At 45.1% G+C, this 20,420-nt stretch overlaps 2 protein-coding genes across 5 annotated transcripts in view; one reads left to right on the top strand and one right to left on the bottom strand.

The window, feature by feature from the left end:
* Window positions 1–575: 575 nt before the first annotated feature.
* ZBTB33 (zinc finger and BTB domain containing 33) lies at window positions 576–8,218 on the top strand. Of its 3 annotated transcripts, XR_004385551.1 has the most exons (3): window positions 576–763; window positions 3,223–7,135; window positions 7,707–8,218. XR_004385551.1 is itself a non-coding variant. In XM_032882295.1 (2 exons), exon 2 carries the CDS (start codon window positions 3,225–3,227, stop codon window positions 5,241–5,243), a length of 2,019 nt encoding a protein of 672 aa, XP_032738186.1. In that variant the 5' UTR covers window positions 576–763; window positions 3,223–3,224; the 3' UTR covers window positions 5,244–8,218. The 3 variants fall into 3 exon arrangements, 2 of the variants coding, with proteins under 2 accessions (XP_032738186.1, XP_032738187.1); XM_032882295.1 differs by having other exon boundaries at window positions 3,223–8,218; XM_032882296.1 differs by lacking the exon at window positions 576–763 and adding an exon at window positions 2,146–2,520 and having other exon boundaries at window positions 3,223–8,218.
* Window positions 8,219–9,273: 1,055 nt separating this feature from the next.
* Window positions 9,274–20,420, bottom strand: part of TMEM255A (transmembrane protein 255A) — a 45,155-nt gene continuing 34,008 nt past the window's right edge. For both annotated transcript variants that reach the window (XM_032882299.1, XM_032882298.1), the window contains 2 exons: window positions 18,725–18,868; window positions 9,274–11,686 (listed from right to left, as the gene is read on the bottom strand). In XM_032882299.1, coding sequence (XP_032738190.1) covers window positions 11,528–11,686; window positions 18,725–18,868 — 303 coding nt within the window. In that variant the 3' untranslated portion in view covers window positions 9,274–11,527. The remainder of the gene's footprint in view (window positions 11,687–18,724; window positions 18,869–20,420) is intronic.

Raw genomic sequence — 20,420 nt, forward strand, 5'->3', positions numbered from 1 at the left:
CTCAAACAGGTGGTCAGTAAACGACAGTCGAAACGAAGGGATTAAGATAGCACTGCATCATTTAGTATTCAACTTAGAAGGCAGTCTGGTGTCCAAACCCTAGACTGAGTTCTTAAAAACAGTGTGATGTCGCTGTTAACTTGTCATCCGAGAACTTGAGTCATCCTGAGTCGATCGATTCGACTTGGTGATATTTATTCAGATTCTATTTCAAGGTGGTTTATCGTCTAAGAGACGGGCTAACGGAGCCGTTTCAAACTCGTAAAAGAAATGAAACTCGTACGGTCTCCAACAAAAGTTTTCACGCCCTAGAAGGTTGCGCCGACTTTGGGATCCCAGCCGCGGGAGACCGACCGCATAACCCCATCTTTCCCTTCCCTTTTTCCCACCCTTTCGCCCTCCGGAAAGGGCCGAACGCTCCCAGAGCTTCCCAGTCTCACTCCGCCCCCCGCGGAAGGAGCCGAAGGCAGCGCCGGGCGCCGAAACGCGGCCGCCTAGAGCTCGGGCCCTTCCGGAAAGAGCCGAACGGCGCTCGGAGGAGGAGGGCGCCTCCGGCTTCCGCGCTGCGCCCCCGCGCTGTGCCCTCTGTCGGTGGCGTGGGGCAGCTGTAGCAGCGGTGGCGGCAGCCGCGTCGACGTCGACCAAGACTGGAGCGACGTTTAAAGAAGGAGCCGAATCGCCGCGGAGTCCGGCTTCTGGTCGTTGGAGGGCTCCCACCCGTCCGCGCGGCCCGACGAGGAGAAGCGGCGGCGCCGGGAAGCAGGTGAGGACCCGGCCCGGGGCCGGGAGCGGCGAGGGAGCGCGCCCGCTGCCTCCGTCGCTGGGCCGCGCCTGCGTTTGCATTCTCCTCACTTGAACCAGGAAGCCGCGGAGTCGGAGGCTCCGCTCCTCCGGCCCTTTCTTTGTGTGGGCCCGGGAGCGAAGGAGGGGACGAGCCCGAGGGCCGCGGCGCGGTCCCCTCTGCCGTCAGGGGCCGAGGGGCTGCCGGTGCCCTGGGTAGGCCCGGCGCATGGGGAGCCCACCGCGGGGACCCACTTGGCTTTTTGCTCGCCTTCCGCCTGCCTTTTTGTGCCTCCTTTTCTCCTCCTAGCCCCTACTTTGATTTAGAGCTTTTCTGCCCGGCCCATCCTCCCCTTCCGTCCCCTTCTCAGGGCACAACAATGCCGCCTGCTTGGCCTCATCCCCTCCCAGCACCCCACCCTCCCGTTCGCCACCTTCTACTTTCCCCGGCTCGCCGGCGGACCCCCGCCCTGGCGGTGCGTTCCTACCTCCATCTGGATTTGCAGGAAGCTGCCTTTTCGCGTGAATTGGGGTGAAAAAAAAAAAAGAAAAAAAAAAAAACACCTCGGTTGCAGCCGGCTGGGTGCAAATGGGGAAGAGGGGGTGGAGTAAGGAAGACGGGGTTCAGCTACCGCAGGGAGCCGCGTGTTGGTTGGCTTTACTCGCTCGCGGATGGCGTTTCTCTCTTTTCCACCTTCACCTGCCTTCCGTCAAGGGTTTGTCTCCCAGCGATGCGGAATGGCTTTTCCGGAGGCAGGTCGCAGATCTCGGGGTGGGTTCAGAGCGATCTGTGCGGTTCCTGGGCCCACCCTGACGGGGAAAAGCGGGAGGAAATCTAAACAAAATGAAACCAATTCCCGGTGTCACCTGGACACGTACGTTTGATGCATTGCCTCCTTCCAAGAGCGCATTTGCAAACGACAAAAATTTGTATTCGGAAAACCTATCTACCTACTTAAGAGCGACTTCTGTCGAAATCCCCGTCTTTCGGAAGCCCTGGTGGCTGGCTCGCTGTCCAAAGGTCACCCTTTCGGATGAGTGCCTTTAGGGTAACCTGGAATTCCTTGGTACTGTTAAACGAGTAATGCCTTATAACAAATGATCTTTCAAATCCTCATTTCTAGACTTTTTGCCTACTTTTTGTTTTTAAGCTGCAGTTTTGAAAATTTCGAAGATGCTTGAGACGCCCCGCCTTCCACGTGTATATAACTTAAGCACTGTGACGACAGTGCTACTATTTTGGTAACATTAAAGGGAAAGAATATTAGCAATAAAAGTGTTTCTCTACCTAAAGTACTTATCAGCCAATTGTGTGTGTGTGTATATATATATTCTATAGAAGTTAAATACATAAGAAATATATATATGTATTTTAAGCTACTAGGCACCCTTGTTACTGCAAATGTATTCTGTGACATGCAAAAAAAGAATGTTTTGGAGTGGTACACAGCATTGCTCTTTACTGACCCTCCCCCCTTTTTCTAGAGTGAGTAACTGCTCTGCTCCATTAAGTTTATGTTTTCGTTTTCACTAACACATCTGGTATAAAAAAAGTTTTCATACCAGTGTGCGTAATTCTTTACATAATTCTTTACCAACAAATTGAAATGTTTCATGTTTTCATGCAAATAAGCATTAAGAAATGGTGACCTTTCCTTTGTCTTATTTTTTCACAGTACCATCTGTTGACTTCGCTTGGCACTCTAACATTTCACCTCTGGAGATTGTAAGAGTAGAGAGGTGAGGGGAAGGGGCAAGGAGATGATGAAAGGGGAGAGGGCAAAAAAGGTGTTTCATAGTTTATCTAGGTGAGGCACCCCGATTTAAATAACAGAAAACTGATCGGCAGTCTGGAGGTAATAATTGTCAGTGTTTATAAACAGTTTGGTCTTTGGCTGTAGGGAGTAACTTTTGAATGTGTTCTTAGGATCAGTTAAAATTTAGGAAGAGTATAGGATCGCTATTGCACACAGTAAGCTTTTCTGACACTTAAATCATTCATTTACAGGTGAAATAACTTTTGTGTGTTCACGATGAAGACTTTTTTCCTAAAGTTTTAAGATCGTTACAAATAAACTCTTGAGTCTTCTTGGGGACAGAACCCAAAAGTGGAACTAAGAAAATTACTTCTAATCCTAAAAAATTGCTTAGTGGTGACACATGTATCTGAGATTCAGAGGAAGAGATTACCGTTCAGATCTGTAGATCAATTAAAAACTCACTTGTCTGTTCTCAGGGGGAAGTCATGAGATATGACACATGGTCCAAAAGCCAGTCTGTATGAACAGTTTATATACAAGCCAAAAATTTTATGCCAAACTTCAGTTAAAATTTGAATACACCTTTGAATGGTGCTGCAGCTTACATTCTGAAATGATAAAGTACTTGTTGTTTTTCTTTTCTAATCTTCTCCCACCCCTTCCTCCTCCCTTTCTCTTACAGGCATGGAGAGTAGAAAACTGATTTCTGCTACTGACATTCAATATTCTGGCAGTCTGCTGAACTCCCTGAATGAGCAACGTGGCCATGGACTCTTCTGTGACGTTACCGTTATCGTGGAGGACCGAAAATTCCGGGCCCACAGGAATATTCTTTCAGCTTCTAGTACTTACTTCCATCAGCTCTTCTCAGTTGCCGGGCAAGTTGTTGAACTGAGCTTTATAAGAGCAGAGATCTTTGCCGAAATTCTCAATTATATCTATAGTTCTAAAATTGTTCGTGTTAGATCGGATTTACTTGATGAGTTGATTAAATCAGGGCAGCTGTTAGGGGTTAAGTTTATAGCAGAACTTGGTGTCCCATTGTCACAGGTTAAAAGCATCTCAGGTACATCTCAGGACGGTAATGCAGAAACCGTACCTCCTGGTTCTGGTGACAAGAACCTTGAAATACAAAAGTCAAAAGATGAAGCCCAAGATAACGGGGCCACTATAATGCCTATTATAACCGAGTCTTTTTCCTTATCTGCTGAAGATTACGAGACAAAAAAGATCATTGTTACCGATTCAGATGATGATGATGATGATGTCATTTTCTGCTCTGAGATTCTGCCTGCAAAGGAGACTTTGCCGAGTACCAATGCAGTGGCTCAGGTCCAGCCTAACCCAGGTTCTGTTGCCATTTCAGATGTTGCACCTGGTGCTAGTAATAACTCTCCCCCTTTACCAAATCTCACACCTACTCAGAAACTTCCTACTTCTGTGAATCAGGCAACTCTGAGCCAGACGCAAGGAAGTGAAAAATTGCTGGTATCTTCAGCCCCGACACATCTGACTCCCAACATTATTTTGCTAAATCAGACACCACTTACTACACCACCAAATGTCACTTCTTCACTTCCAAATCATATGTCTCCTTCAATCAATTTGCTGGTGCAGAATCAGCAGACACCAAACAGTGCTGTTATAACAGGAAACAAGGCCACTGAAGAGGAGGAGGAGGAAATTATAGATGATGATGATGACACTATTAGCTCCAGTCCAGATTCGGCGGTCAGTAGTACATCTCTGGTCCCCCAGGCTGAGATCCCCCAGAATGCCACTTTTGATGGATCGTTGGTACAGAAGATGCAGATTCCTACACTTCTGCAAGAGCCACTTTCCAATTCTCTAAAAATTTCAGATATAATTACTAGAAACACTAATGATACAGGTTTAGGATCAAAACATCTCATGGAGGGTCAGAAGATCATTACCTTAGACACAGCTACCGAGATTGAAGGCTTGTCGACGGGTTGCAAGGTTTATGCAAATATCGGAGAAGATACTTATGACATAGTGATCCCCGTCAAAGATGACCCTGACGAAGGGGAGGCCAGACTTGAGAATGAGATACCAAAAACACCTAGCGGTGAGACGCCCAGCAAACGTATGAAAGTAAAACACGATGATCATTATGAGTTAATAGTAGATGGGAGGGTCTATTATATCTGTATTGTGTGCAAAAGGTCATATGTCTGTCTGACGAGCTTGCGGAGACACTTTAACATTCATTCCTGGGAGAAGAAGTACCCTTGCCGTTACTGTGAGAAGGTATTTCCTCTTGCAGAATATCGCACAAAACACGAAATTCATCACACAGGGGAGCGAAGGTACCAGTGTTTGGCCTGTGGCAAATCTTTCATCAACTATCAGTTTATGTCTTCGCACATAAAGTCAGTTCATAGTCAAGATCCTTCTGGAGACTCAAAGCTTTATCGTTTACATCCATGCAGGTCCCTGCAGATCAGACAATATGCGTATCTTTCTGATAGGTCAGGCACTATGCCTGTAATGAAGGATGATGCTGTTGGCTATAAGGTCGATGCTGGGAAAGACCCTGCAGTAGGGACCGCATCTACTCCTCAGAACAAGCCAATGACCTGGGAAGATATTTTTATTCAGCAGGAAAATGATTCAATTTTTAAACAGAATGTAACAGATGGCAGTACCGAGTTTGAATTTATAATACCAGAATCTTATTGAACTTTGAAAACTCCAAAAGTTTGGTTCGCATTCAGGGGCAGGGGTTTCAAAAGACCTGTAAAACAAATTAAGGTGAAAACGAGTTCATTTGATCTGCCACATCATCTGAAGGCAGTCTAGTTGGATTATTTGTGGATAATTTTTAGAAGCAAATTATTCTGAAAGTTTGAGTAGAGATTGAGATACCCCCGCCCGAGTATCTGTTTGTATAGTTAGCTTTCAGCTCGTTTTAAAGAGGCAAGAAGAAAAAAAAAGCTTGGAGAGATAGTTTCCTGAATAGAATTTGAAGCAGTCTGAATGTTTTTTGAAAATAACTGGAGTTATTAGCATACCCTAGTCTATCTTACAACTTTCCCCTTCCATGTTAGCACTTTACTGCTGAATTCTCAATTATCTTAATATTGAGACTATAAATGCGTGTTGTGTTTTGGATGTGGCAAAAAAAAGTAAATAAGAACTTCTAAAGTTGTTCTGGAAAATTGCAGAATAAGTCTCTGCTTGGTTGTGTATTCTGCTAGTCCAAATGGATAGCAACCTCCTGCCTCCCTCCCGCCATGAAAATGGCCGCACAGACAAGTGTCTCATCTGAAGAAAGAGTTTTAGCTAATTAGAATTGAGTTTTGCTTTTATTGCCATTGTCTGGAAAAGACTTTGGTGGCTGGACTACTGTATATATACCTTCGCGGTTGTGGCCTCTGTGGGCAGAGGTGTTAATGGAAAACACATCTCTGTATTGCAGACAGGAGGAGAGGAAAAGTTCTGTTGCGTTTGTTTTGAGTTCTGTGTTCTTACATGATAGAGAGTGGAAGTGAATGGAGAGTTCCCTTTTTGTTCATCTGGTTAAAAATGTTCCCCTTCTGAAATTTCAAAGTTTGAATCCGAAAGCCACCAAATAAATATTTCGTTATGTATAAATCTTTATAAATGATAGATTCCATAAATGAGACTCCTACATATTTTAGGCAGGAGGCTACCGGTATATATTTTTAAATGTTCATATTACTTAGAATTTCTAATAGAAAGTTTTCATTCGAAATAGTTGAATTCATGATCTAGTATTTTCCTTTCACAAGACCTTTTAGGTTTTTACCCCTTCTAAAGTAAGTTCCATTCCATCTGCAAAGTGCTGCAATATTATAGCAATCAGAAACTATATATGTAATGTTATATAGGCTTGTTGATTCCCGTTTATCTTGCGAACAATACATGTACCTTTCTTCCTTTTCAGGTGACACATATTTAAAACACTTAGAGAATAAAGTCAAAACTCACTGAAGTGATAGTACTAAAAGGAAGCAGGTTGGAACAAATATATAGCCTAGCCTTTATAACAGGATTAATGTGTTGAACTTCTGTAAATTACTTTTTGCAAAGGAAAAAAATTAATAGATACTGAAAAAGATTGTTGTGAATAGTCGTTAGTCCTTTGTAACCTTGCTTAAATATTTCTTAATTCAACATAGATATTTTCTTTCTCTTTAACTATGTATTTTTAAAAATAGTCTATTTCTTGACTTTGAACTTAAAGCTTTAATCATAATTTTTCACGTATACATCATTCTTCTGACGGTAAGCTAGATTCAAAGATAATGGTTTCAGTGTTTCAAGTTGGTAGCAGAGGGTATCAGGCCTCAGTATTTGCAATAACACGAGAAAGAAAATGCTATAATCTGCTGCTTACCGAGGGCTAGAATGATGTGCATCTGTCTGTTTTCTGTTCTGAGTCTTGACGTTCAAACCATTTTGTGAACTAATCCTTGGAAAAGTTTAAGTTACCTTAGAACTTAAGCCTCGGATCTCTGGAATCACAGTATCTGTTTCGGTTCTGTGCAGATACTGACAACGTTACTCTGACTATAAGGTGCACTCAGAAATATTTCCGGTGGAAATCTGTGTGAGTTTCATTAATGCTCTTTCACCAGTTAGACATAATTACTTCTGTGAGTGTGAATGATACTGACAGCCAGCAGAGCTTCCAGACCTTTCAAATTTACCTGCTAGGAAAATTAGTTGATCATAATAAAACTTAAGAGTTTCTAACAAGGCTATTATGACAAACCAGGTATTGAGTCTGTAAGGGAAAACTGTCCATTCTGAAGAATACGAACAGAATTATTATGCCCTGCTGCTGTGCTGTCAGTTTTGAGTATAAAATTTAAACTCTGTGCCTAATGAAGGTGTCTTCTAGAGTTTTCTGAGGAGAAGGAAAACTGGAAAGTTAACTTGTATTTTTGCCAGAAGACTCTTCCTTGCATGTATGTCAAGGTCTTCAGTTTTTTCAGAAGTTTCTGTATCCAAAGTTCAGAATTTGTGCAAATTAACTCCTTTGGGGCTGAAACCATTCACTCCCGGTGTTTATTGGGTTGGAGATCTGTAGCAAGATTCTGTTTAAAACTTACCATGGTGTTTTCCTATTTCGTACTTCGCTTTCTGGCTACTAAATTCCTTCTTTTTTCTTTCAAGTTGGCTGCAAATTTGCGCCTACACTAAAATACCTGTAAACCTTCTGGATGGGAACCGTTTGAAAATACCAATGTGCTGAAAGAGATGACAAAATGAAAATGCCCAAACTAAGCAAAGATTTTAAAATGCCATAGCAATCCTGCAAGATTTACTTTAAAATAGATTTTAAATGATCATTACCATCTCGGTACTGATCCCCAAATGCAACTACTATGAGGAATTGATGTTGTCTTTTTTCCATTGTACCAAAAAGATAAATGGTTAAAAATGGTCAAGGTATTTCGTATTGTCAAGGCATGCCTAATCTAAAGGATTAAATGTTAATTCAACAGCACTGGCTTCCTCACTTCTGTCAATCATACGAAACCGTGTTCATTTCCACCCAGTACTGTAATGTTCATACTTGTACAATCTTTCCTATCATATGACTTTAAGTTCTACTTTTCATTAACCATTTCCTGGTATTAGTTCGTAGAGCTTCTTATGGCAAAAATAAAATGTTATAATTCTGATTTTCGAGTGTATTTTTTACAAGGTTATCTTTCAGAAATGATATAGACTTGGAGGACTTGGCCGGCTCAGTTGGTGGAGCATACGGGGGGGTGGGGGTCATGAGTTCAGGCCCCACATTGGCCATAGAGCTCACTTAAAAAAAGAAAAGAAATTACATAGACTCTACTATTTTGTTTTTCAGTTCAGAGGATATTTCTGATGACAGCACAACAAAGTTCCCCACTAGGTTTGTTGGGGTGCTGACAGTACTGACTCCATCTTTGGCTTTCCGTCTTCATGTCTGCGCAGTGACCTCCCTCAGGGCTACATGTTCCAGGGCCCTTGGAGGTTAACGTATGCCCTGACCAGAATGTAGGAAGGCTTGTTTTCATCTTTCCTAAAGTTGTCGAAACAGCTAGGAGAGCTAACAATTTCTTCCCCTCCCCTCTGGCACACAGATGGCACCACTTTATTTTTTAATTTTTATTTTAAAAAGATTTTATTTACTTGAGAGAGAGAGACAGTGAGAGAAGGAACACAAGCAGGGGGAGAGGGAGAGGGAGAAACAGGCTTCCCGCTGAGCAGGGAGTCCAATGCGGGGCTCGATCCCAGGACCCTGGGATCATGACCTGAATCGAAGGCAGACGCTTAACCAACTCAGACACCCCAGATGGCACCACTTTAGATAACTATACTTTCGCCTCACCACAGTGCTCTGTAAAATCTGTGAGTTGAGGTCTGGACTTTGGAGAACAGCTGTGCAGTGCCTGGATTGTGCACACTCCGCAGCGACCCCCCCACCCCGCCTGCCTCAGTGAGTTACCCTGAATCAGACTGTCCGCGGTATGGAGTGGCTTGCTTTGCTGGCTTGCTGCTTTGTTTGGTCTCAAAATGCCTTCTCAGTCTGGAGGATACTTCACTGTCCCTCTTCTACCTTCTGAAAGGTTTTACATGTCGGTTCATTGCATCCCCATTGTTCCTTGAACCATAATAGTCAAAAGTGAGTGGCTGTTGTCAGTTGCTTTGGAGTGTTTGTGATACTTTTGTGGGTTCCATGAAGACACATGTAAGTGGATACGGAGGAGGATAGTTTTATTAATTTGAAACATCACAAAAGCAGTCTGGGTTTCCAACATGGCAGTGATACAGATTTTAAGCAACATCCAGTTTGTAGAGGTTCTGGATTAATATTTTAATGTTTCATGCCCAGTTCAATACTTTAAAGCAGAATTAGGAATAAAGCAGTAAATATTACAAAATGCAGTCAAGGTACATATCGGAAATACAAATTCCTTCATTACAGCAAATGTTCTGCAAAAGAGTAAAGCAGCAAATATTAATTTTTCTAAGGTAACATGCACTTTATATAATTCAATGTAATAAAAAAAGAAGCTCAAATTAAGTGTTACAAAATCTATTCTGTTTCAAGTTATTTTGTAAAGTAAGAAAAATACATAGAAATGAGTCAGAGTCTCAACACTTTAAGAAATGTGATAAATGTAAGATATACTGTGTAATGGTGCCTTTTAGAAAATTAAATACTCATACACGTTCACTAAAGCAAAAGGTAGTGTAAATGGCAAGAAATTTCATTGAGTATTACAAGTTGGTATTCGTATAGTAAGTCAATTGGTCGTTAGTCCCTTTTTGAAATCCAATAGAATTTAATATGCTCAGAAGTGTAGAAAATAATAGTAATTTTATATAACGCAAAAGGGTTCTAGTTTTCCTGATTTGAACTCTGGATGAGACATCATTCATAATGCCGGAAGTTAAACCGAATGCTTTGCAAACATTTACTGTGAACAATGAGGGCACTTGTGCCTTGATAATTCTTGATGGCTGGGTGTCTACAAGGTAGATGGGAGCACCAGCATTTGCCTGCTACCTCTAATCCATCAAGTCGGGAGGTAGCGAAATCGGCCGGAAAATTTTCCAGTATGCGTTCTGTGTTTGCAGAACTAATTAGGTACCCTCCTGTAGCCCCTGTATTTTTACGTTATACAAGTGTAGGATTATCCATCTTCCTTTAAATCACTCAAGTCTCAGGTTAACATAAGATTGCAGTGAAAGTGTTCCTTCTGAAGTGAAGGCATGGGTGCTGAAGTGTTAAATTCATCAGGTGGATGGTTTAAAGCTATGCATAATTAAAAGAACCATACAAACACCTACCACAATGTGCCAGATGGATGTGAAATCTACGGTAACACCTAAGAATTTGTCAAGTTGGCTACTTTTGAGGTTTTGCAGACTTAAAGCGGCATTGTAACACTTTCATAATCTTGAACACTGTCGTGATTGGTCTCAACAGAAAAAAGGGCCAGTAAGAGCAGTGGCATTAAAATACAGATGATTCTCTCGGGGTGGGGTGCGGGATACGTGCGGTTTGCTGGGATTGAAGCACAATATTTGAAGATTAAATAGTCACAAAGATTAGTAAATTCATCATCACCACCCAAGAACCTAGCCTAGCGTTTTAAACTCTGAATTTTAACCGTAAGATCTCCCATAGCCAATGTCTTCTGTAACACTGCACCACGCAGCAGAACCTCTGTCTCTTAAGTTATCGAATGTGTCACTGAGATCGACTCAAAACACCTCACACGTTGGTCTCTGTATTTCAGCACATTCTAAACAATCAGTCCTGTTCCCACTATTCGAGGGAATATTGCACTTTTCCCTTTGGGAGGTACTGATAACAAAAGCTGAGCTGAACGATCACAACAGCCATTTTTACAATACTCACAGAGAAGAAAGGAGTATAAGATACAGACAGCGTTTTTTGACATCCAGACACAAGCAAACAAAATCTTAGCCAAAACTCTCTGCATTGGAACCACTGGGTAGCTCCAGCTGGGAAATTTTCCTTAGGGACTAACTGCAGTGGTAGGGAAAGATAGGGCCTATAGATAAGCCAGGTGCTCAACCCAAGGTGCTAGGGTGGCGGTCTGTCGAGGGTTTGAGGACGACACTGCATTTACACAAAGTGGAACAGGTGGCAAGCCCCGCTGCCGCTGCAGCAGAGGGCCGAGGCAGAGCCATAGGGAAACGCAGGTCCAGGTCCCAACGGGACAAGCTTCTTGCTGGGATGGCTCCCCAGCCTTGCTTAGAGTGTGCGCTGCCCTTTTTGGAAGCGCTGGGTTCAGCCTAGCCACCCCTGCTCTGCACTGATAAATGAATAAGCTTCATCCCTATCTTTCCCTAGCTTGGCAGGCCTTCATAAAACTTTATGCATAAAAATCACACTTTAAATTTTGTACCCTACACACTTCCACTAAAGCAGAAATACAAAAGCCACGATAATCTCAATAGCCAGCAGGCATTCGTCTTTAGGGGCTGTAAGGTGGTGGTTTTTCAAAAGGCGGGTAGTAGGGGGGAGAGTAGCGGGGCGGTGCGCTCGAGGACCACATGTAGCTGGGCGAAGGCGAGGCGGACTGGGGCTCATCAGAAAGTCCGGAGGGCGGGGAGGATGGGAAGACACCGGAATGCTGTGTAATAAAAATGAAACACCAGTTAAAGCAGCTGGGTCGCAATCCACCCCCCCCAAGCCCATCGTTACTTAAAAAACGAGTGTGGACCAGGTGTGCTCCTGTTTGGAACAACAGAGCGCTCCGAAGCCTTACAGAGTTCATGCGGGGCATCAGCTGGGGGGGTCCCGCTGTCGCAGTCACTCAGGCTGCACAGCGCCCACGTGGAGAGCATGGGGTCCTCCTCCCCCGCCCCTTGAGCCCTGCAACCAGCCACCTGGTCACTCCTACTTCTGTGTTGTCTCTTCAGTCCACCACTTCCCTGTCCATGTTTACAGCCCAAGCCTTCAGTGCCTCTCCCTCGAGCCATGGCAACAGCATCCCCGCTAGTCTTCGGAAAGCTACTTTGGCCCTTAAGAACTTCAGAGGTTAAGCCAGTAATGCCTGGGAAAGTCTTGGCCGCCAGAATATGTCCCAGAGCCCATCCCACAAACAAAAACACCAAACAAGAACTAAGGTCACAGAGGTTAATTGGGCTTTCTTGGATCTGGGCTTTTCCAAGTCTGACAATTTGTTTCATCTTAACTGCGGCCCACCCGCCCGAGCGTGGGGTAGGTCGGAGAGCAGAGAGGAGCACGGGCGCGGAGATGAGAACACCAATGGTAAGAACAAGGTACAACCTGCCAGGTTGCAGTGACGTAGGATTCAGTATTACTTCGAGTTGTCTGACTTTGGTAGTCTTTGGGAAGGGAGAGGATAGAGATTTTTTTTTTTCTTTTTAAAAACAGTGAATTGACACATCAGGAGTCATTGCTACTTCTCTTTCCCTGGCTCATGTGTACCCTTGACCCTGATGACTTTCCTGCTCAAGGAGAGTTGGCCTGTTTTCATTTTGTTCATTGATATATCCCCCAGAGCTCAGAACAGTGCTTGGCAAGTAGTAGGTACTCAATAAATGTTGAATGAGTGACCCTAACCTCAGGAGTATATCAGATGAACTTGGTATGTTTTTTTTAAAAAGATTTTATTTGCTTATTTGAGAGAGAGAGAGAGAGAGAGAGAGAGAGAAGCAGACTCCCCGCTGAGCAGAGAGCCTGACGTGGGACTCGATCCCAGGACCCCAGGATCATGACCAGGGCTGAGGGCAGACAGTTAACCAACTGAGCCACCCACATGCCCCAACTTGGCATGTTTTTAAAAAGTAAAACATGTTTTCAAAGATTACAGTCACATCTTGTGGGTACCTCTCCTTGCTCTGGCGGTGGAGCATGGCTGAGGCCTGGAGACTGGAGGGGACTACCTGGATGGCAGGGGGTCAGAGGCTGGTTTTAGGCTCTCAGGAAGGGTGAACATAATAAGCCAAGGAACAGGGCTGGAGAACTGCAATTTTCTGGTGTGTCTTAGTTCTAGGAGGAACTGGTACATGAAAAGAAAAACAAAAAGGAGTGCCTGGGTGGCTCAGTCGCTTAAGCACTGACTCTTGGTTTCAGCTCAGGTTCTGATCTCGGGGAGCCCAGGGTTGGACTCCAGGTCCAGCAGGAAGTCTGCTTGATCTGTTCCCTCCACTCCCCTCCCCCACTCTCTCTCTCTGTCTCAATCTCTCATAAATAAATAAATAAATAAATAAATAAATAAATAAATAAATAAATTTTAAGATATGGCTTTTAAAAGAAAAACAAAAAGACCCACTTACACCACAATTTCTCAACAGTTCGAGTGCTATTTGCGGGAGGTTATGCCTTTACTTTGGCTGGCCAGTCTGAGTCAATCGTGTTATTTTTAAAGGTCTGGGGCTACTGAGAGTTGGCCTTGATATGAGATTTCTGGAGCCTGAGACCACCTGGCTGAGTCTCCTAATCCCCAGTCCTCACCCCTGCACTCCTTAGAAAGGGCTGTCCAGGTATCTAGGTCTTGCCCATGGCACTGAGATATCCATCCACATTGTGCTGGGATGACAAGGGATGTGGCTCCCATCACTCCCTCCTCCTCCCCCACCCCATTCATTCTTTCAGCACTGAGTGAAGGAATGGACAGGGTCAAAGGACCTGCAGAACCCTTAAAGACAAAACATCTTGAGTCAGTGGACTTAAGACAAGCCCGATTCCTTGCTAAAATCCCAATTTCTCTCTCCACTCTGGGAGGACTTCCTAGTTTTCCATTCTGCACTACAGGACTCCCTTCTTCCCTCCTTCCCTCCCTCCCTCCTCCCCTGTTGCTTTCAAGGGAGAGCACTGTCCTCTCAGCCCAGTGGAGACAAAAGTCTCCATGCCAGGGACTGGAGACGTGGCACTTGGCCCTTCTAAAGGTGCCATGGGAGGGTGAGAACAAGGCGGCCGGGTTTAGGTGCTCCTAGACAGGAGGTGCAAGCTTCCAACAGTGCAGCAAGAGGCCGTTCTGTCCCGGGAGGTGCTGCGAGAAGCTTCTGTGGGCAGCAGCCGCCGAGGGTGGCAGTTGCACACTTTGATAGTAAAAGGGGGTGTGTGTGTGTGTGACACAATGGCCTTTGGTTCTCACTTCTTGCTTTCATGTTTGGGAAGGATTCAAGCGGCTGGGAGTGGTATGATTCTCAGTTCCCTTTGAGGACGCTGGGAGTCTTAAGGATAAACTTGAAGGACTCCTGGCAGAGCTAGGGAGCTAACTGGCTGCAGTCCACACACCCTTGGGGCCCGGGGTTGGGGGGGCGGGGGGGGGAGGGCAAGGCCCACAGGACCCGCACGTAGTTTCCTAGCAACCAGCAGGCACCTTGGGAAGGATCTGGCTTTGTTACAGCTGGGGAGCTGGCCTGGTGCTTTTTGGTTCCTGCCTGGGAGTGGGAGTCGACTTTACTAATGGGACAGGCAGCTCAGCAGAACAGAGCTTTGAATCCTCGCATGCCACAAAGCATGAAAAGCATCTAAATAGCCTACTTCTGGGCCACCGTGGTCACTTCGAGCCTGCCGCCTGCCCAGTCGCTCCTTGGAGGAAGGGGAGAGAAGGGGGGTGAGCCACAGGCTGAGGGTGCTACCAGAGGATGACCCCCCAGCTCCCCCCCCCCCGCCCGGTGGAACACACTTGGTAGGCGAGGGGGAAATACAGAGAAACGGTTGAGCTGGGGCAGCCACAGCCTTCTAAGGCTTTCGGTAGCCCATGCCATGCACCCCCTCCCCCAGGACTAAAGTGATCCTCCCATTAAACGGGTCCAATCTCTAGTGAGTCATTTTTGGTGGCTACGGTACCTTCACAGGCTTTGATAACGAGCATAAACAGAGGTGTCTGCATTTTGCGTAGGCTGAGACTTTTGTTTACTAGGTGGACAGGAGAGGAGGCAGCTCACCGTTAGTGAAGGAGGGGGACCCGCCTGGTGGGCCAGATTGGGAAGTATGGCTGGGACCCTTGAAGTGTTACATAAAGCTCCCTTAGGTTGAATTTCCCAGCGCAATAGAACCCAATGCCTTATACCCTGCGGAATTTGGGCTACTTGGCTAAAACCAATGTACAGGTAGGAGGGAAAGGAGTGTCGTCGGGGCAACGGAAGTGAGTAGGGAGGTTAGTGAGGAGGCCAAGATAGCCTCAGTTTCCATCTTCCTGCCTTGGGGAATGGGGAGCTCACGAAGCGAGGACGCCGTGGAGTCCAATGTTTACGAGAGTCCCGTTTCTCCCAGCTCAGCACTCACAGCCTCCTCAGGCCATCTGACCAGAGCAAAGCCCTCGTCGTGTCTGACCACAAGGAATGTTTCCTAAGCTTCCTAACTGGACAGCTACCCAACGAGGGCACAACTTGGAGGGATTAAAATAAAATCCTATCCCTCTTTTTCCTCTCTCTTCTATCAGCCTTGGGGTAAAAAGGAGCAGTAGCTTTCAAACACAAAGTTACATATATAGTCCTATTTAGAAATGACCCGAATGGGGAAGTCATTTAGAAGAAAGTCTAGAAAAGTCATCTGTGATGTGGGCCCTTTTTCAATCTGAGATCCTAAGGAAGTTCTGGCTTTTTTTGGTGGCGGGGGAGGGTGGGGTAGGTCTGTCCTTCTGGAAGTTTTATCGTCAGAGCTGGTGTGTGGTTTTGCTGATTGCTTTCTATTTATCTAGGAATGCAAGCAAGGTGTTCCCTCATCCTCTTGGCTTTCCTGGGTAAAGACTGGTATTTCCTCCTATGAAACTAGAAGGGAGGGGTGCCTGGGGGGGCTCAGTGGGTTAAAGCCTCTGTCTTCAGCTCAGGTCATGATCCTAGTATCCTGGGATCGAGCCCAGGGTCCTGGGACTGAGCACCGCATCGGGCTCTCTGCTCAGCAAAGAACCTGCTCCCCTCCACCACCACCCCGCCCCGCCTGCCTCTCTGCCTACTTGTGATCTCTGTCTGTCAAATAAATAAATAAAATCTTTTAAAAAAAGAAACTAGAAGGGAATGAAACTTGGTGAACAAAAGAAAGCTCAATTCAAGCACACCGCTGAAGTTCCAGAAGGAAACAGTTTACCTAAAAACACATCACTTGGGGCACCTGGGCGGCTCAGTTGGTTGAGTGTCTGACTCTTGGTCATGATCTTGGGATCCTGGGACTGAGCCCCACGTGGGCTCTGCTCTCAGTGAGGAATCTGCTCTCCAGCATTGCTTCTCTCTCTTCCTCTCCCTCCCCTTCTGCTCTTCCCCCTGCCCAGGTGTGCTCTCTCTCTCTCTAAAATATATAAAGTCTTTAAAAGAAATTTAAAAACCCACATCACTCAAAACCCATACCGCCCGACTCTGAAGTCTCCAATGAGGAAACACAGAGACAGCTCAAATCTAGAAAAAGAACCAGGAGAGGTATGAGAAGTGTCCCAGCAGCTCCTGGAGTGGGGAGCAATTTAATAATTAAATTATTAGAGAGTTTACTCTCTAGAGACCCCTTCTGAGTCACGATAAGGAAGCCCGTAATTTAAATCGGTAAAAAAATATAAGTGTCCTAAAATAACTGGGGGGAAAGATCTATGCTGGGGTCAGATTTATAGCTTCCCCAAAGAATTCTTCAAGCCAATCTAGAGTCAGACAGACTCCAATGACAAGAGACGGGCAATGGCAAGACTCTTTCCCCCAAAGGGTGATATTTGTATTGGATATATAAATCGGATGACACACGTGAAGACCTCAGCTCCACAGCTGGTGTGCAACAAGGGCTCAAGGAAGGGGAGCTGTTATTAAAAAGAGGAGTCAATCTTGTTTTCATCCCTGGGGTAGTGTCTGAATGAGGAACAATGGACAGAGAAATGTCTCCATACCCTATAGACAGGCTTCCTATCTTAGAGTGTACAAGGACCATCACCAGGGGGATGACTGTTCCTACTTTGGAGTTCATTAGAAAGTGAAAATTCCTAAAATCAATATAATCAACAAAATTTGCTTTGATAAAAAATAAATAGAGGCAGCCTCTGGAGCTGGACTATGTGTCTGCGGCCCCTCCATCCCAGGATGACCTTTTCTTTCCTAAAGTAAGCTCTATGCCCAACGTGGGACTTGAACTCAGACCCCGAGATCAAGAGTTGCGTGCTCCACCAACTAAGCCAGCCAGGTACCCCCCGGGGATGACTTTTTATTACTTTTTGCTCCTGTGTTAATTTCAGCATCCCTGCATCCTCTCTCTCTCTTTTAAATATTTTCTTTATTTGAGAGAGAGAGAGCCCACACAAGAGAGCATGAGGGGGTTGCAGAGGGAAAAGGAGAAGCAGATCCCCTGCTGAGCTGGGAGTCCGACCCCAGGACCCTGGGATCACGACCTGAGCTGAAGGCAGATGCTTAACTGACTGAGCCACCCAGGGGTTCATATCCCTGCAGTCTCTTAAAGGACTCCTTTTGCCTCTGTCACTGCTAAAAATTATCTGTGCCTTTTTTGAACAGATTTGTGTTTCCCAGTCTATACCTATTTGGGGAATGAGTTCCCTCTGTTGTCTACCTGTAAATACCGTAGGCTTTAGAACAAGTTCCGGCACTATTTGTTCCCAAGCTTTGATGGACACCTCCTTGTTCTGGTTCTGCATTTTATAAGAGTGAACAAGTCCATGGTCACATGTATTACTGTTGCAATATACTGGCCTAGACCTCCATGCACAGCATCGGAGCTGAACAAAAGGGCACTGTCTTCAACAAAATGGGGCTTTCCAGGTTCAATTATTTTGTGAATCTAAAGCTGAAATTAGGTTTTGTGTTTGTAAACTGGCTGGCTAATTGGAAGTATCCCCAAACAGTCGTGCCTTTATGTCCCCTTGGAGCATCCAGGGGACCTTAGGAGAAGCAAATTCATTATGGGCTCCTCTCCTTTCAAAGGTATTTTCCTTTGGTTCTCCAATTTTCAATTAACCAGATTTCCGTGTAATCCCGCTCTTCTATGGTCAAGGGTTGACGATCACTATAAATGTTGAAAAGACCATTTTGCTTGTTTCCTTGAAGTGCCTAGCCCAGTGCTTGGCACACAATGAAGGCCTTTTAATTAAGTGTCTTTCTTGGTTCTATTTTTCTGTGCTTCGTCTCAGCTCAAAAGGAAAAGGGAAAGTGCAAATTTGGTAACTCTATTTCGGATCTCTGTGATAACAAGGCAAAAAGAGGGGGGGGTTGTTATTAAAAAAAAAATAAACCCTTTCTCTGTATAGTCCTAGTTAAGGAAGTCTGGAGGAAAACCAGGGAATTGTTCCTTATTACAGATGCTATTCAATCCATTGGCCAGAGTCTGTTGTGTTAAAGAGCAGGACTAGGCCTCTCTCAGTGGTAGAAGAATGGGAAAAGCCACCGTTGGACAGGGGTCCCTACTGATGTACTAATGAGTAACGTCCTCTCCTGGGTGCCGGTCAAAGCGCTCTGGGACACCTCGATCCTTGCTCCTTCTCTCCCTTTCCTTCCATCTCTCTGTTTCCTGTGTCTTTCCCACCCTCCCCATCTCTCCTATCTTGCCTTGTCTGTAAGCTGGTCACTAGTCCCCACAGGCTGCTGATGGCCATCGGCCTGAGGGCCTGGCTACCTTGTCCATGGTAGGGAGGTTCCATAATCAGGGAGAGAACAAGGCAGCACAAACAGCAGCAAGAGTCACAGACAGTTCTTTTTCTCTCAAAATATACCTGAAAGTCGTAAGCAGAATATGGCGGCAGGTGGGGAGGGCTATGGTAGTAGGTATTGTACGACGCCACTTGAGGACGAGCATAGTAAGAAACCGTCGGATGGGCATTTTCAACGGAACAGTTCAGCGCCGGCAGAGTTGGGTTCTGTAGAAGAACACAGATGTGAAACAAAATAAACGTTCATCACCGGGAGACAGTGTTAAATAATAAGAATAGAAAGCCACCGGCAAAACTAAGGAGGCAATAAAGAGATCAGTGGTGATCAGGGGGTGTATTAGGAGGGCGGAGAGCGTGGAGGGCTTTTAGGGCAGTGAAACTACTCTATGATAGTATAATGATGGATATGTGTCATTATACTTTTGTCCAAACCTGCAGAATTACAACATCAAGAGTGAGCCCTAAGGTAAACTATGGCCTTTGGGGGATAATGACTTGTCGATGTAGGTTCGTCCTTGATAATAAATGTACCACTCTGCTGGGGATGTGGTTAACAGGCGAGGCTACATGTAGGGTGACAGCACCGAGGACATGGGAAATCTCTATACCTTCCTCTTAATTTTGCTGTGAACCTAAAACGCCTCTTAAAAAAAAAATGAAGTCTTAAAAAAACTGCAATGAGGGCACCTGGGTGGCTCAGTCGGTTAAGCATCTGTCTTCGGCTCAGGTCATGATCCCAGGGTCCTGAAAGCAAGCCCCGTGTAGGGCTCCCTGCTCAGCGGGGAGTCTGCTTCTCTCTCTTCCTATCCCCCTACTCATGCTCTCTGTCTCTCTCAAATAAATAAATAAAATCTTAGAGAAAAAAAAAATCCCACTATGTTATATAACATGATTCCTGACATGTAAGTCAGAAAAACAAAAAAGCAAAGACCCAAATAACTATGTACGTATGTACGTTTGTAAATGAAAAGAAATCAACCTGGGAAGATTCACAACAGACTGTCAACTGTGGTTATCTCTGCAGAGGGGAGTAGTATGGGGAGGTAAATGGGGACCACTCACCTTCTTTTTTTTTAAGATTTTATTTATTTATTTATTTATTTGACAGAGAGAGAGAGAGAGCACAAGTAGGCAGGGAGAGGGGGAAGCAGGCTCCCCGCTGAGCAGAGAGCCCGACTTGGGGCTCAATCCCAGGACCCTGAGATCATGACCTGAGCTAAAGGCAGAGGCTTAACCCACCGAGCCACCCAGGCACCCCATTTTTTTTTAAGTAAGCTCCATAACGGGCGTGGAGCCTCACTTGGGGCTTGAAGTCATGACCCTGAGATCCAGACCTGAGCTGAGATCAAGAGTTCAACCATTAACTGACTGAGCCATGTAGGTGGTCCTCTTTTTTTTTTTTAATATGTATTACTGGCGTCATTTCCCCCCCAAATTATTATTTTGAAAAATTCAAACCTATAGAAAAGTTGAAATCAATTAAAAAAAAAAAACCAAAAAGACAAAGAAAAGAATAAGACCCAAAACACACTGCTAAAGGAAGTGGCCACTGACCATTAGTTCCCAAACACAGCTGTCCCAAGCAGGCCCTTATGAGTGCCGCATGGGTCAAGGTGTAGGGTCCATGTTTTTCTGATTTTCCGTGTCGTTAATACTGCTGCCATATGTGTGGATAACCAAGAGCTGTCTGCAAAATCAATGGGTCTCGATTCTCGGTACATATCTACTGCACATTAGCAGAGAGCAGAAGCTTCCTCTG

Source organism: Lontra canadensis, unplaced genomic scaffold (assembly GCF_010015895.1).
Source record: "Lontra canadensis isolate GAN:19392208 unplaced genomic scaffold, GSC_riverotter_1.0 scaffold81, whole genome shotgun sequence".
Classification (NCBI taxonomy): Eukaryota; Metazoa; Chordata; class Mammalia; order Carnivora; family Mustelidae; genus Lontra; species Lontra canadensis.